At 53.1% G+C, this 16,034-nt stretch overlaps 1 protein-coding gene across 18 annotated transcripts in view; it reads left to right on the forward strand.

The window, feature by feature from the left end:
* Nucleotides 1-16,034, forward strand: part of birc6 (baculoviral IAP repeat containing 6) — a 96,606-nt gene that overhangs the window by 41,348 nt on the left and 39,224 nt on the right. For 14 of the 18 annotated variants that reach the window (XM_084667036.1, XM_084667044.1, XM_084667040.1 and 11 more), the window contains 10 exons: nucleotides 860-989; nucleotides 2,821-2,952; nucleotides 3,316-3,477; nucleotides 4,319-4,492; nucleotides 8,706-8,905; nucleotides 9,614-9,685; nucleotides 10,525-10,828; nucleotides 12,054-12,271; nucleotides 14,577-14,741; nucleotides 15,021-15,189. In XM_084667036.1, the coding sequence (XP_084523162.1) occupies nucleotides 860-989; nucleotides 2,821-2,952; nucleotides 3,316-3,477; nucleotides 4,319-4,492; nucleotides 8,706-8,905; nucleotides 9,614-9,685; nucleotides 10,525-10,828; nucleotides 12,054-12,271; nucleotides 14,577-14,741; nucleotides 15,021-15,189 (1,726 nt within the window). The remainder of the gene's footprint in view (nucleotides 1-859; nucleotides 990-2,820; nucleotides 2,953-3,315; nucleotides 3,478-4,318; nucleotides 4,493-8,705; nucleotides 8,906-9,613; nucleotides 9,686-10,524; nucleotides 10,829-12,053; nucleotides 12,272-14,576; nucleotides 14,742-15,020; nucleotides 15,190-16,034) is intronic. The other 4 variants (XM_084667047.1, XM_084667053.1, XM_084667051.1 and 1 more) reach the window with 1 other exon arrangement.

Here is a 16,034-nt window from a genome sequence, read left to right on the forward strand (position 1 = left end):
TGATATTTAACCCTCATGTCCATCTGATCTGTATCTGGCTGGAGGAAACTTGACATTTCTGCTTGTCACGTGAATCAAATGCCACTAAACGTTTCTGATACAAACAGAGCGAGCTCCGCTTTCCGAACTGTTGCAGTGATGAAGTGCGTGATGTGTGAAGCTCTTCTGATAGGAGGGTTCGCTTTAGTCCATTATCCAAAAGGACTCCGTTCTGAGTCAATTAAAACAACTTTCTCGTCAAGATGGCGTTGTCGCAGAGCCGTGTGTGTGTGTGTGTGTGTGTGTGTGTGTGTGTGTGTGTGTGTGTGTGTGTGTGTGTGTGTGTGTGTGTGTGTGTGTGTGTGTGTGTGTGTGTGTGTGTGTGTGTGTGTGTGTGTGTGTGTGTGTGTGTGTGTGTGTGTGTGTGTGTGTGTGTGTGTGTGTGTGTGTGTGTGTGTGTGTGTGTGTGTGTGAACCACCCAGTACGAGGTCCTTCTGCTGGGCCATGGCTCTGGATCCTCAGCCTGTCGCTCGGAGGTTGGATGGAGCAATAAATGTCGCCCCAGTTGAAGCGCACATGTAACATTCATGCCGGATGAGAAGTCTTGTCAACTCCGATAAAAGCAGATGGGGAGGGAGGAAGGGGAGTGTCACATTGGAGTCAGAGTAACCCATGTCATCTTTAAGCAAGCTTCCATGTTCAACTGAAGAGATTGACAGTCCCTTCATTCATTTGCAGGTTTTTATTTTTTATTGTAACTTGAAGTGCTCTTCACGTCCCCGACATCGATGTCTCCTAATCCATCTTGACTCCGTCTGTCAACCCTTCTGTGTCTTATCATCTCTCTCTCTCTCTCCCCCCCCCCCTCCTCCTCCTCAGCTGTACAAAGGACGCATCAACGCCACGAGTCACGTGATCCAGCACCCCATGTACGGAGCGGGACACAAATACCGCACCCTCCACCTGCCCATCTCCACCACGCTGGCCGAAGTCCTGGACCGGGTATCTGGTAGGTCCGCCCCCAGGGTCCTGTGCCCCCAGGGTCCTGTGCCCCACGGGTCTTGCGCCCCCCGGGTCCTGTGCCCCACGGGTCCTGCGCCCCACGGGTCCTGTGCCCCACGGGTCCTGTGCCCCACGGGTCCTGTGCCCCACGGGTCTTGCGCCCCCCAGGGTCCTGTGCCCCCAGGGTCCTGTGCCCCCAGGGTCCTGTGCCCCACGGGTCCTCCGGCCCCCGCGCTCCCCTGCCTTCTCCTCACGCGTGCAGCAGAGCAGCGTTGAGCGAGCCTGCGTGTGTGTTCTACACTCCAGAGCAGTTCTACACTCCCTGGCCCACACAGCACTCACACACGCACGGAGACCGTTTTAGCTCCATGTCTTCCTCAGCTCACCTGTCCCACCTCCGCCCACCTCCTTCCCGTTTCTGCCCACATCTCGAAAACACACACTTTCTATTCCCCTCTCTCTCCGGAACCCACGTACAGGCACTGAGAACACACGAGGCAAGCACACGGTACACTTCGTAAAGTGTGTTCCCTCCTCCCCCGCCCCTCCAGCTCCCAGGGCATAACCATGGACCTTTCCAGTCGACTGCTGCGCGTCTACTCACATTGTTAGCAGCGGCGTGGGCTCCTTTTCCGGAGCCTTCCCCTGTACTTGCACCGCGCCAGCAGGGGGAGATACTGAAGCTCTCTGACACAAACACGTGTCACCAGAACGCACTGCATCTTGCTATTTTTCTCTATCAAACCCTTCATTGTAAGCCAAGCTCTATCTCATGAATAACTTCTCTCTCGAACTAAATTCACTCGGGAGGGGCGGGGTCAGACGTTGGCCGGTGGATGGGAGTTGCACTGGCCGAACCACCTCTGTGACAGTTAAGTCTTCCAGGAATCCTCTGGAAATCTTTGCTTGCGACGGCCCCTCGGAATTGCTCATGTTCTATTATCCACGGACTAAGGCTGCCTTATCTGATCTCTGAAGGGGTGGCGGAATAGATATGCTTGATCTAACTGTTGATGGCATGTGTTTAGCCCTGTTGGCGCATACATTAGGCTTGATGTCAATACTTGTTGTTCAAAAAGGCAGCGGGCCCTCAAGGGGGTATGTATGTGTTTTGACAATTAGCATCAATAGTTTCCTGACTGCATCCGGCAGCTCGCAGACCCCAGGGGGAGAGAAGCAGCCCAGAGGAATGTCTCCTCTCTCCTTTTCCCATTGACAATGTGCTTTCTCTCCTCCCTCTGTTCTTTACTGTCTCTCACGCTCCCTCTCCCCCCTTTTCTATTGTCCGTCTTGCCCTGTGCCTGTCATTCTCTCGCGCCGTCGCTCTCGCTGACTCGCTCACTCTCTCTCTGTCTCTGTCTCTCTGTCTCTCTCTGTCTCTCTCTGTCTCTCTCTGTCTCTCTCTGTCTCTCTCTCTGTCTCTCTCTCTCTCTCTCTGTCTCTCTCTCTCTCTCTGTCTCTCTCTCTCTCTCTGTCTCTCTCTCTCTCTCTGTCTCTCTCTGTCTCTCTCTTTCTCTCTCTCTCTCTGTCTCTCTCTCTCTCTCTCTCTGTCTCTCTCTGTCTCTCTCTCTCTCTCTCTGTCTCTCTCTCTCTCTCTCTGTCTCTCTCTCTCTCTCTCTGTCTCTCTCTCTCTCTCTCTCTCTCTCTGTCTCTCTCTCTCTCTGTCTCTCTCTCTCTCTGTCTCTCTCTCTGTCTCTGTCTCTCTCTCTGTCTCTGTCTCTCTGTCTCTCTCTCTGTCTCTGTCTCTCTGTCTCTGTCTCTCTGTCTCTGTCTCTCTCTCTCTCTCTCTCTCTGTCCTTTCTCTCTCTTATATATATATACATATCTCTCCACCACAGACACCCCCAGCATCACAGCCAAGTTGATCAACGAGCAGAAGGAGGACAAGGAGAAAAAGAACCATGAGGAGAAGGAGAAGATGAAAGCCGACAGCGGCTTCCAGGACAACTACAGCGTCGTCGTGGCCTCAGGTATCCAGGCTCTCATTTCTACAGCCAATCCCTTGTAGCCACCAATCACCCTCAAAGTGCCGTTCCTAAGAGCTAATTAACTAGTTCATCAGCTTCAGTGCACCAATGGTAGAGGGCTGATAAGTTCAATATTTACACTAGACGTATGAATAGCTATGAATCATTAGTTATTAACGTGGGTAAGCTCCTTTTATTGAATGGAATCCTTTTGATAATGCTGGAAGGAGAGGATGTTGCAAGACATTTAAATGGATTCCAAAGCAAATATTGACCTGGATCTAAGAGGCCTGTTTAGTGTGAACTTGGTTTAAAAGTGTATTTGTGCACTGAGTTCTGTGTGTGTGTGTGTGTGTGTCTGTCCAGGTTTGAAGTCCCAGTCCAAGAGAGCGCTGTCCACCCCTCCCCGCCCCCCCTCCCGAAGGGGCCGCGTGATGAGCGACAAGCTGGCCGCCTCCTCAGGTGTGGACCCCTCTGCCAAAACCATCAGTGTGCCTGTCTTCCACCTCTACCACAAGCTGCTCCCAGGTACTGGCCCCGCACACCACTGTCACCTCCGCTCAGCTCTCTGGAGTCCTCCTTCCCTCTGTCCCACGCTCACACACACACACACTCTGTCCCACGCTCACACACACACACACTCTTTGTCACACACTCTCACACACACGCGCACAAACCTCTGGCCAAATGCAGAGAGCCTGCTGAAATATTTCTCCAAAGAGGACTGTTGAGAAATATTTAAGCCGGCCCAATTTCACACCAAAGCCTATAATACCTACATAATGTAGTGGTATTTATTTATGTATTTTTGCCGCGCAATAGAGTGAGACTATTGACTAGTGAGATTATAACTGTTATTCAAAAAGCGTCAAATTTGACTGTATAACCCTGGTACACAAATACACATATCCAATGCATCCTTCCCCCCCCTACACACACACACACCACCCTCCTCCACCAAGGGAAGCCTATCGATCCAGCCTGCTTAATGAAGCTGTTACCTCCGTCTCAATCCATTCATTGACCCCGTGCCTGTGTGTCCTTTGGCCGGGCCCCAATCACTAGAGCCGTGGCCCCGGGGTGACACGGTGTCACGTGCCGCTCCCTCCACCCTGCCCCTGTCGCCTCCTCAATCCGGCCTGTACTCGTCACTGCCACACTGAATCAAGAACTCCCTAACACTAGAAGCACCCAAACCGATCGGCGGTCTCAAACTGTTGCGTCATCGGCGCACTGTTTCCCGCCCGCAGTCCGCGTCATCTTGGCACGTGTCGTCGCTGATATCTGGGTCACGTCCCCTCGGGCCCGTGTACAGTAGCTGTCATGCATTCCTCTCCTCCTCCTCTCCCCCCTCCCCCCCCTCTTCCAGGTCAGCCGCTGCCGGCTGAGATGACCCTGGCTCAGCTGCTCACCCTCCTGTACGACCGGCGGCTGCCCCAGGGCTACCGCTCCATCGACCTGACCGTCAAGCTGGGCTCCAAGGTCATCTCCGACCCCGGCCTCTCCAAGACGGACTCCTTCAAGAGGCTGCGCACAGAGAAAGGTCAGCTTTGGGTCCACCCAGTCTTACGCGCGCGTAGGAGAGGGAACACACACACACACACACGCAAAGACCGCATACACGGTCACGTTGAACCACCTCGTCCACGCGCGATGAGAGAAACCCTCCACACACACACACACACCTTCATCCTCCTCTCCAAAGTGCGAGCTCATCCCTCATATCCCTCGTGCTCTGCAGTTGGACCCAGGGCTGGTCGAGTGAGGCCCTGATCGCCCTCTCTGCACGCCTCCCCCTGACAGCCCATTCCACACAGGGATGGATGGCTCCTTTTCCCTCCATACCCGTCCATCCCTCCGCCTCGGCACCCGTGCCCGTCTCCTCCCGCCACGTCCATGCAGCCGCTCTCTTTCCGGGGGGGGAGGGGAGGAGAGGGGAGGAGAGGCATTCACAACCAGCCTTCTCCACACTCAGGCGGTCCTTTGTGTTGAGCCATGGGGCCCATGTACAGAAAAAATAATAACATACTAATAAAGAGGTATCCATTTCCGCGATGGCCCGGAATCGTTCTGTTTTGATGGGAAGCTATAGTGGGAAGATGGAAATGCTGGAATGCATGTCAGATGTATTACTGTCCTACTTAAAGGACTGGGCCATAGGCATGGGGAATGGGTTTTTGAAGACGGAGTGGCGTTCTCAATGGGTTCTGGCGTGAATTAACAGGCCGTTGTCTTTCGAGTCAGTTCCCCCCCCCCCCCCCCCCCCATCCCGGGTCCTGTTCTTAATGGAGGTTATTTTGGTCCGGGGCTCTTACATCACCACCTCCTAGATGTCTGGCTGGCAGAGGAAAACTGCGAGGCTTGATGGCTCCTGGAGTTTGCTGGTCTAGTCAGGTTCCTCCTCCTCCCTTTTTAGGCCCAGCTTGTTCCAAACATATTTCAGCTTTTTGTTACTGGAGTAATATGAATCAAGATGACGTGCTTTGAATATATATTTGTAGCAATCCTGGTGTAGCCTTTCTTTCTCAAAGTCATAGATGTATCTGTCTCTATTGTGACATGCATATTTTTGGATGTCACACATCCAACGTCTGTTTGATGATGTCAGCAGTGGTGAATGTGCCGACGAGGTCAAATCTTTTTAGCTGACCACTATTCCTACACACACACACACACACACACACACACACAGCACCTCGGCAGATTCCCACTGCAAAACAGGGTTCACACACTAACATTTTATACATGATCGAATAACATTCCTTCTCCCTTCATGTGGAAAATTGAGTAAAACAATGAGAACGTGTTCAATAATGTATCCATTCTTTACCCATGGCTGCACACAGATCACTACATGCCATCTCTCGGAGCATAATGAATGTTTTTTTTTTGTGTGTGTGCGTACGCAGGGAGCGCTTTGATACTAGCAGGAGCCGTTTGTGTTGTTCTGCTGCGTTCACGTTTCTAGAACATATTAAACTGCCACCGGCACTCACACATCCACCCTACTGGGGTACGTAGCAAAGCACAACTCCGAACCCCCTGAACAGTGACAGCCAGGAAAAGCTAGCAGCTCATGCGAACCTGGTGAAAGACAATCGCAGTCCTAAACACTTGACCGACCCAGGACCACCATTGGCCCCTTTTAAGTCCTCACCGTTCACCGAACCCAGAAGGGAACTGATGGTGCAGTCCTTAGCTTGTGTGGTGCTGGACTTGGCTGTACCATGTTGAGACATTGTCTGGAGAGAGACACTTTCCTGCCTCTCTCCCACTGCCGCTCCAGGCTTGTTTGGCCTATCGTAAACTGCAAGCCCACGCCTGGTGGCACAGCCACAAAAGCCTGTTTCCCTTTCTGCCGGTAGAGGATGTTGATTCTGCGCCGTCGCCTGTTTGCCTTTCCTCTTCTCCTCGCCGCCTGCCCCCCCCCCCCCCCCACCCCACACAACCACTCAGAGTTGTTTCGTTTAGTGCACCCCCTCCTCCCTGCATTTCATCTCTCTTTACGGCCTCGCCGCCCGTCGTTTTGGAGCCGGTCCCTCGTCACTCGGGTCCAGTTTGACGACCTCGGTGTTGGCTTGAACCGTTTCGTCACTGTCTCTGTATCCACCTGACAGGGAAGACTAGCGACTTGTGTGTTCCTGAGGTAATAAAAAGCCCTCCAGTCTGAAGAAAATGGCCCAAGCTTCTCCGAGCTAATCTTGCTCCTTAGCCCAGACACTAACCACCTGATTAGCTCAATCATTGTCTTCGTTGAACCAATTTACTTTCACTCCTCTCTGGCTCAGGAGTTCAGATAATTAGTTGAGGGATATAGATTAGAGAGTGGGAAGGAGGATAAGACTGCAAATGCCATGCACCAATAGTGCTGTTAGCCGGCTCTCCCGACGCTGCGCTTTCTGCTCCAGGACAAAAGGACGGATCAGGCTTCTAATTTGTGCGGACGTTTTGTTGTTGTTGAATGATACACGTGGCACTATCCATATGAAGGCTCTTATCTTTTGAAGGAATTGACCCCTTCAGGCTTACATTTCCTTCCGCTGTTGGCCCGGGCCCAACTGCATTATCTGCATTTATGGCTCACCTAGCCATTTCCCCCAGAAAGCTTCCTTGTGTTTTCTGAAAACCAATCCTTCCGGAGGATTCTTTCCAGAGACCCCATTGAGGCTGTTAAATGGAGGGTAGAGCATTGACCCTCGCTAAAAGACCTGGGAGATGGAGAGAGGGAGATTGAGCAAAAGAATGTGAGGTGGAGGTAGAGAGGGCTACGGTACTGGGGAGGTGGGGGGTGGGTGGGGGGAATCCATTTACCTCTGCGCCACTTACCGCTCCTCCATTCTCCATACTGGAGACGGGCTCAAGGAGGGCTCCCGGCCCTTACCTTCTGTAAATAGGCCAGGCTTTCACATCAAAACACTTTTTGTCCCTTGGGAGGCCGTTTTCGGTCTTCCGGCTCGCTTTTAAGCTCACCATTTCTGATTTATCTTGTCAAAGTCACCGGTTTAAATACGTTTGATTTACCTTTACCAAGGAACCCGTTTTGCTCCAATACAGAGTGATAAGATGTTCTCGTCTTTCTCTATTAGTCCCGCCAAGGTCTCGTGTCTATGATTGGCCGGTGGATTCACCAGCAGCCTGATGATGATGATGATGCCTCAGCTCGTATTTGCACATTTAAATCATTAGCGTAACTCAATGGTTTCTGCTGTTTAGATATTCTCCAGGCGGCGCAATCTCTCCTTGCTGGCCCACTGAAAGACGAGCATCCCCATACTCCTTCACGTCTAATCCTGTTTTGGAGTCCAGACAGCACGAGCACTGTTAGAAACCCTATTAGTCACAACCTCTGTGGCTTTTTAATTCCCCATGAGGAGAATGGGAAAAAGGACCTTTTAGAAAAGAGAGGGAAGGGAGGGAGAGAGAGGGAGAGATGAAAGGACAAGAAGGCAGTCATGAATCATCAGTTTTATTTTCTCATCCATGAGAGATGATGTGCGGCTTTCTTGTAGATGACCCATCAATCGACTCGAGCTTTATATCATCGTAAAACGACCCTTGCTCACTCTGGCAAAGACAAACAGTGAGCAGGGCCTGTTTAGTTTTTTTTCTTCTCCACCCTTTATTCCGTCGAGTCCGTCTGACTTTGTCTACGGAGACGGCCGCCCCCAAACGTGCAGAACAGGACGAGTAGTTTGTCTGCGTCCTTGATGTGTTTTTTTTTTTCTTTTTGTTTTTAATCAGTGCCCAGACTGCACGAAGACTGGGAAGCCCTTTTTCAAGTGCAACCATTAGCGCACATTATTGTATCTACACCTCTTCCGTTCCAAAGCCAGTCGAGACTTGGGTGTCTCCTTTCTGCCATTCGTCTTTCCTCCCATGCGATCCCCACCTTCCTTCTTGGTTGCTTGAGCTTGATTAACGGGAGAGTAGCTCTCTTTTTTTTTTCTTTTTTTTTTTCTACTTTACTCTCTTCTTTTCCCTCTGTCTATGAATGATGAATCTATAAGAGATGATTTATCTCATGATCTGGGCTGGAGGTAAACACGGGCCTATCTGGCAGGATTCCTCTCCCGTATTTGTTTTTGCCGTGTCGTTTTTCAAGATCTGATTGTCTGATCTCAGAAACATTCATTTTATTTGTCTTCGAAAGTACAAGACCACAATATCGAATCAATTGTTCATCGGAACGGTCTGGGTTTAATGTTGTATGTCCCCTCTCTCTCTCTCCCCCCCCCCCCCCCCCCCCCCCCCTCCAGTGGAGCACTGTGAGATGCTGAGCAGCTGCCCCGAGGACGAGCCCATGACCCCGGGTGACGAGTGCCTGGATGCCGCCATCGACGAGTCCCTGCTGGAGACCCACCCCATCCAGTCGCCGCTGCAGGTGTTCGCCGGGATGGGCGGCCTGGCCCTCATCGCCGAGCGGCTGCCCATGCTGTACCCCGACGTCATCCAGCAGGTCAGACCAGCGCCGCGCCAGTTCCACGGGTCCCCGTTAGCCGAAAAGCCAGGGCGCCACTTCATCGTTAAAAACAGACGGGAGGGTGGGGGGTTGTGATTGTAGGTTGTGATTGAGATGACCCCGGTGAGGTCGATGGATGACGTCAAAACGTATCTACGCCTTGGTTCATGTTCCCCGAAGCGTGTGCCGCGAGTGCAGTGCCACGTCTTTAAATGTAATGTCTTCATTTAGCGGACACCTCGTTCATACCAAAACGAACTACGGCCCCGGGTGCAGTCATGTGCCCCTACCACAGGGCGTACCTCAGTATTATTCCAATCTTAACACGGAACCATTAACGGGGAATTCAAATTGACTTCCTAAATATTCAATCTGTGAGGACAGGAGCTTGCGCGCGTCTCTCCACCGGGCCCATTGATAGGGCCGGCACGTCGCCGGGTTTGGTCGTTCAGGCTCCCTCTGTATTTGTCTGGCCCGCTCCCCGGGCGCCACATCATGCCGAGTGAACCAAAGTAAATAGATACTTTAGCCGGTAGTAGAGCATGCACAGTGACAAGGTGAGAAGCTGAAACAGCTGAGATGGATTCTTCGGCCTGCCAAGCAACTAAATCTGTTATTTGTTTTGTTAATCTTTTCCCCTCCCGCTACCCCACCCCCCCTCTACTTCTACTTCCCCACCCTCTCCCTCTTCTCGAATTGTTGCAGAAAATTGAGTTGTTCAGGCAGTCTCCCAGAGCCACTGGTGGCTGGCACCAGGCTCCCCACAACGGCCACCAAGTGAGACCATTTTATTACACCTCATTTAGACCCGTATGAACGACACCCACATGAAAGATTTGATGTGACAACGTTTTTATTTTATTGGGCCTACCATTATTAACAAACTCACATGTTTCAAAGTCTGTCTCGATCATTCACCGTCTGTGAACGAATGCTGTTGTTTTTGCAGGTCATACTCTTGTTGTGAATTATTAACGCCGCATGGCTAGCTTAGCTTCGAGACCGCTAGCAAACTCAATTCTACGAAAGGGCAGGTGAGGCTTTTCTGTTCAAACAGAACCAGCCTTTAGTGGTGTTCATGTTAGTGAGTTAGGTAGCTAAACTGCTTTGCCTTCATTAGCTAACGTTGTCCCACAGGTGCCAAGTGTTTTACTCGAGGCGTACATTCCTAGAGAATCGCTCTGGCTTTTAGTTCAGCTGAGCTTGAATTGATCGTATTGACGTCACGTGTGCGCACACGCGGGTTAAAGCTCAGACGGGTTCAGTTGCGCTTGTCGGTTTAAGACACGGTGTGTTAGTTAGCGTCAAATGAGGACGTGCGTCATAGTCTATAAATCAGACTGTTTTGGGTAAATTCAGCCAGTTCATGTATAATCTCAAAGGTCAAAAAATCAATCAATTAAAAAAAGGACCCGCTTTGACATTTACGACCACACGTCAGCAACCTTGTGAACAACCAGCTCTTCCTCCTCGGTGTCCTTTTACACCCACAGACACGATCGCACGACACTGAAAAGTCCCCGACCCGCGTCGGCACATTTCGTTCGAGCGCCGTCCCGTCTGTCCATCCGCCCCTCCGCCACCCCGCCCTGTTCTAACCCCGTGTCCCGTCGCAGGTGAGCGCCCCCGTGGTGCCCTCGGCCACGCAGGAGAAGCCCAAGGACAGCGACCAGTTCGAGTGGGTCACCATCGAGCAGTCGGGCGAGCTGGTGTACGAGGCGCCGGAGACCATCGCCGCCGAGCCGCCGCCCGTCAGCAAGTCGTCCGTGCAGACCATGTCGCCCATCCCCGCCCACTCGCTGGCGGCGTTCGGCCTCTTCCTGCGCCTCCCGGGCTACGCCGAGGTGCTGCTCAAGGAGAGGAAGCACGCCCAGTGCCTGCTGCGCCTCGTGCTGGGGGTGACGGACGACGGCGAGGGAAGTGAGTGTCCTCGCGCTGCAGACACCGACCGGGTGGGGTGGGGTGGGACTTTACCTAATGGTGGGTGGGGCTTAACGTTTTCATTTAGCCCCCCCCCGCCCCTCACTTTTTTGGGGGGGACTGTCATTTACACTGAGGGTTGTTTTCATGAGTCCAGTCAGGTCACATGGTCAGGTCACATGGTCACCTCCTCTGGTCAGCTCTGGTGGTCAGGATTTACTGTTGGCCTCCATCACCGTCCAACGAGATTAGAATCTGTCCATACATGGACACGTGTGTGTGTGTGTGTGTGTGTGTGTGGGTACGCACGCAGAAGGCTGTTGAAGGTCTCTTGGGGACAGATGTCGCCCTCCCTTATCCGCCCCAACCCTGCCGCCACCCCCACCCCCCCAACCGGGACGCTCACTGGCTTTGTCAGCCAGTCGATCTGGCCAGTGGCGCCGATCAATAACGCCCGTCATCAAAGCCCCCACAATACATAGCTGTCACTGCAACAATGTGGCCGGCGCATGTAACTGGACCCCTCTGAACGCTGCCTGTGGGAGGGGAGGAGGGAGAGAATTCATTAAATGACTCCATTTAGAATTGAGACACGTTTGTCCGCCCCCCCCACACACACACACACACACACACACACACCGTCACGATGTTGCTGCCCCCCCCCCCCCCTCTCTGTCTGCAGACTGGTGGGTAATGTAGCCGTTTGGCTTGTTTCATATCGACGAGTCCTCCCTCGTCATCCAAACGACTCTGGAGATCCTTTCTCTCGTTTGTCTGCCTTATTGACAACGTGTTGTTAGCCTCTTTTGTGTCTGTGCCGAGTGTGTGTGTGTGTGCGCGAGAGCGTGCTCGAACGCCTATTGTGCGTGTTCCGTGTGTGCGTTTATATGTCAACCGTGTTTGTCTCTGTCACCGTGGTGTTTTTTTTTTTTTTTTTGTAGTCCTTGAGATGACGTTCCCGTGCTGAGGATTGATGAGCAGAGCTGGCTGCCAGCTTGTTTGATGACACTAGTCACATCAGGCTGCCCTTTACCTGGTGTTTAGACGTTTGTCTTTGCCCTAGATACTAAATAGATTATCTCTCCTCAACCGTCCTCAGTCTTTTCTTCTTGAGCCATCTTCCTGGTCTTCGTAACTGTATTTTTAGTCTTCAGACCCCTGTCATCCCACAGTCGCCCTCCTGGTTCTCTGACCGGTGATTGGTCGTGCTTCCTCGCCCTCACAGGTCACATCCTGCAGTCTCCGTCCGCCAACGTGCTGCCCACGCTGCCCTTCCACGTGCTGCGGTCGCTGTTCAGCACCACGCCCCTGACCACGGACGACGGCGTGCTGCTGCGCCGCATGGCTCTGGAGATCGGAGCCATCCACCTGATCCTGGCCTGTCTGTCGGCGCTCAGCCACCACGCGCCCCGCGTACCTAACGCCAGCGGCAGCTCTTCTGAGGTAAGGAAGATTCTTTTTTTTTTTTTTTTTTTTTTTGGTACGCAGTGAGAAATCTGGAGGGGCCAGATGTGTAAACAACGTACACGCTTTGGCATTTGATCGCGAAGTACCGGAATTAGGCTTACATCTCAGATTGGCTTGTTTTTCAGATGAACTTGGCTAACACTGCGTTTGGTTTTTCTGAAGCTAGCTACAACGTAGCTGTTTGGGGTAAAGACAACTTGACGGAGAAGGGGGGGAGGCTTGATGAATGCTGTCCGTCTCATGCAAAATGCTCAGGTGCCGCCGCCATTCTCTCTGACGTGACACAATGGGCGGCTCTCACTCTTCAGGACAAATGAAGTTGTTTTGTCGCTCACTCAGTGAGCAGCTCCGTCAGGTTATTAATGGGCCCTACCTGGCAGAGCTTTAGTCAAGGCCTCTTCTGTCCCACTGAGCCTCTTGACAAATTGGCTAATTGTTTCCTCTGAATGATAAGAGGCAGGTCTGAGGAGAGAGAGACAGAGAGAGACAGAGAGAGACAGAGAGAGACAGAGAGAGACAGAGAGAGACAGAGAGAGACAGAGAGAGACAGAGAGAGACAGAGAGAGACAGAGAGAGACAGAGAGAGACAGAGAGAGACAGAGAGAGACACAGAGAGAGACACAGAGAGAGACACAGAGAGAGACACAGAGAGAGACACAGAGAGAGAGACAGACACAGACACGTCTTTGTCAGCCGCTGACAGAGCTACGGAGATGGAACGTCGTGAATGAAGAGAGACCCCCCCCCCTCTCAGAAATGGCATGCTCTTTAATAGAAGTAATAAGTCTCCTATTGAGCGAGCTGCTCGGCCTTCTCCGTGTTACCTGAACCGAAAGTGCCGTTCAGGTTTGGAATCGGACCTCGTCGATCACGGCATAGATCCGGAGCGCCAAAAAAAGCTTGACGCCACCGGCCGCTCGACGCAACGCAGCGGCCCCAGCGCCAGTTGAGCGTTCCACTTCCAGCGTGGCGTCTGGTCTCACTGAGGCGTACGCCACGCCCCCCCCCCCCCCCCCCCCCCCCCTCTACAGAGCGCCGCTGCTGGATTGATGGCGTTGTCAGACTTGAGGACAGATCTCGGGGCCGACGGCTTTGAACGGCGTCCAAAGTCCTGTCACGGTGTCGTAATGGCCGTCCTTGAGGTCCCCTCCAACAGACGGAGCCAGAGCGCAGGGGTCCTGGCCAGAGATGTGACACTGGATTGACGTCGACCGGGGGCAAACAGATGCATAGTCTCCCCCCCCCCCCCCATTTATCTATTAACTTATTTTTATCAGGTAGAGTGACCAGCCTCGTCCTCCACCATGGGCCCAGATTTATGCCCCCAGGAATCAGTGATTAGCCTTGAGCCTCGTAGCTCCTAGCGCAGCACCCAGCCCAGGGCTGGCAGGAGTGGGGCCGTGCCATGCGCTGATTTCCAGGGCTGTCGGGAGGCGTACACGCTTGAGTGCCCGCACGCTCTGTTGCTCGCTTTCATTCTCTTTCTCCCTGTCTCTCTGTGTGTGTGTGTGTGTACCTTCCTTGTCTTGTGTTGACTGTTCTCCATGTTCAAACTGACTGACTGTGTAAACACAAGACCAAAAAGACCAACGACTCCGATATCATATTTCCCTGACTGCAACATTGACTTGCCGACTTGACACTGATCTTTGCTGGCACCGAGAGGCCATCTCCATTAGGGAGTAGGGGGGGTAGCGTTGCATGCACGCTCCGGAACATTCCGGCAACGTTTGAGAACCTGCTCAGGAGAACGCAGTGTTATGCGTTTGTCACTCACCCGTGTCGACGTCGGTGATCCATACGGCACGGCACGTCGCGTCCAATCAGCTTCAGACAAGACCCTCACCGCGGAGGTGCAGTCATGTCTGCGCTCCTCTCTCCACGTCCCGACCGAACGAATCGAGGCGCAGATATTCGCAGATGACTCTCTCTCTCTCTCTCTCGCGCGCACACACTTTGCTCGGGCAATAATTCCTTAACTTCCACACCCTCGTTCCTCATCCATAGTCGTTGTGTGTGTGTGTGTCCCCCCCCCCCCCCCCCCCCCCCCGTCCTTTGTGTGTGTCAGTGTGAGCCTGGTAGGCCTTAGCTGTTATCAACAATCAAGTGTGTCTTCAAAGCAGTCATATTGTCGGGGAAGGGCAACCCGTTTCTCGTTCCGAGCAAATATTGCATCACTGTGATGAAGCTCCTTTCATGCGAGTTGTACGGTACCATGCCTTGAACAGTTTAGGATCGACTCAGTGTCTCTCTCACCCCCCCCCCCCCCCCCCCCCCCCAGCCCCAGGTTTCCAGCGGGCACGGCGTGGGCACCAGCGAGGAGCAGCAGCTGTACTGGGCCAAGGGCACGGGCTTCGGGACGGGCTCCACGGCGTCGGGCTGGGACGTGGAGCAGGCCCTCACCAAGCAGCGGCTGGAGGAGGAGCACGTCACCTGCCTGTTACAGGTCAGTCCCACCACCACCACCACCACCACCACCACCCGCCGGGGCCCCACGCACACAGCCACACACCACCAGACTTCCACGCACCGCATCCCCTCGAGCCGCGCTCGGGTCGACCGCATTTCCCGCAAACGCGTTTTGAACTGAGCAACGCGGCCGTCGGTATGCCGCAGCGGGTTTAGGGGTTTGGATTGGAAGATGGCCCGTTGACATTTTTTGCTCCGCCTCAGCCCGTGTTGTGTGGTACAAACCGCCCCCCTTGTGTGGCTGTGTCCCCCTAAGGTGCTGGCCAGCTACATCAACCCGGCGGGCTGTGGGGGGGCCCACGGCGAGGCCCCCGCGGGGGAGAGCGGCAGCCCCAACAGCAACGCCCTGCCCTCGGTGCTCCAGGAGCTGCTCAGTCAGTCCTGCCTCATCCCAGCCATGTCCTCCTACCTGCGCAACGACTCCGGTAAGCCCCTCCCTCTCTCTCTGGACTGTGCCTGCTGCAGGGCCAAAGTACAACATGGACGAAATCGTCATTGTTTTGGGGTTCGTTTTTTGTTGTTGGTTTTTTTTGCGCTGTGTTGTTTGGTGCCGTAAACCCGTCGTTGTTCAAGGTGGCCGGGCCGCTCAACAGAAGAGGGGCTGTGATTTAGTGCTGGTTTGAATGGCCCTGGTGTATATATTAGTAAGGCTACTTGATGGACCAAATTGAGGTGGACCAAAAGCGTGTGTGTGTGCACTCGTGTGTGTGTGTGTGTGTGATCATTGCCTGACGAGACAGCAGATGGAGCTGCAGCCTTCTCCTGGGCTCCAGCCGAACCATCGACGCGGGTCGCCGTCTTCACAGTCCAGTTCAATAAACTCTGAGCTATTTCAATTAGAAGAACCGGCACTTTCTTTTTCATAATTTAGACTTTCCATGCGCAAGAGTGCCGACGACTCATCTGATTTGATTAGTTGTTAGTTGTGACTTGGTTTGGTGGTAATTATTGAGCAGCAAATTGGATTACATGTTATTATTTCGGCTGAGGATGGGAGCGCGTCCCCTTTGTTCGATAAGAACTCATTCGCTCTGCCAAATTAATCCGTTTATGATAGTGTTTTTCAAAATGGGAAAGGTAGCTGATACCGTCGCGCTCGTGATGAGAATCAGCGCGTGAGCGCCTTGAGTTACTGGAAACTTCACAGCAACCCGTGTTCTTTTGACTGTGAAGAGGCGGGAACTGTCACGCCCAGGGCATTCTGGAACTTTTCCGAGGCGCGCGCGTGCGTGTGAACGGTAGTGGCGATAAAGGTGTTATTTCAACGCTG

The sequence above is a fragment of the Hypomesus nipponensis genome, chromosome 11 (assembly GCF_054491055.1).
Source record: "Hypomesus nipponensis isolate SF chromosome 11, ASM5449105v1, whole genome shotgun sequence".
NCBI classification, from domain to species: domain Eukaryota; kingdom Metazoa; phylum Chordata; class Actinopteri; order Osmeriformes; family Osmeridae; genus Hypomesus; species Hypomesus nipponensis.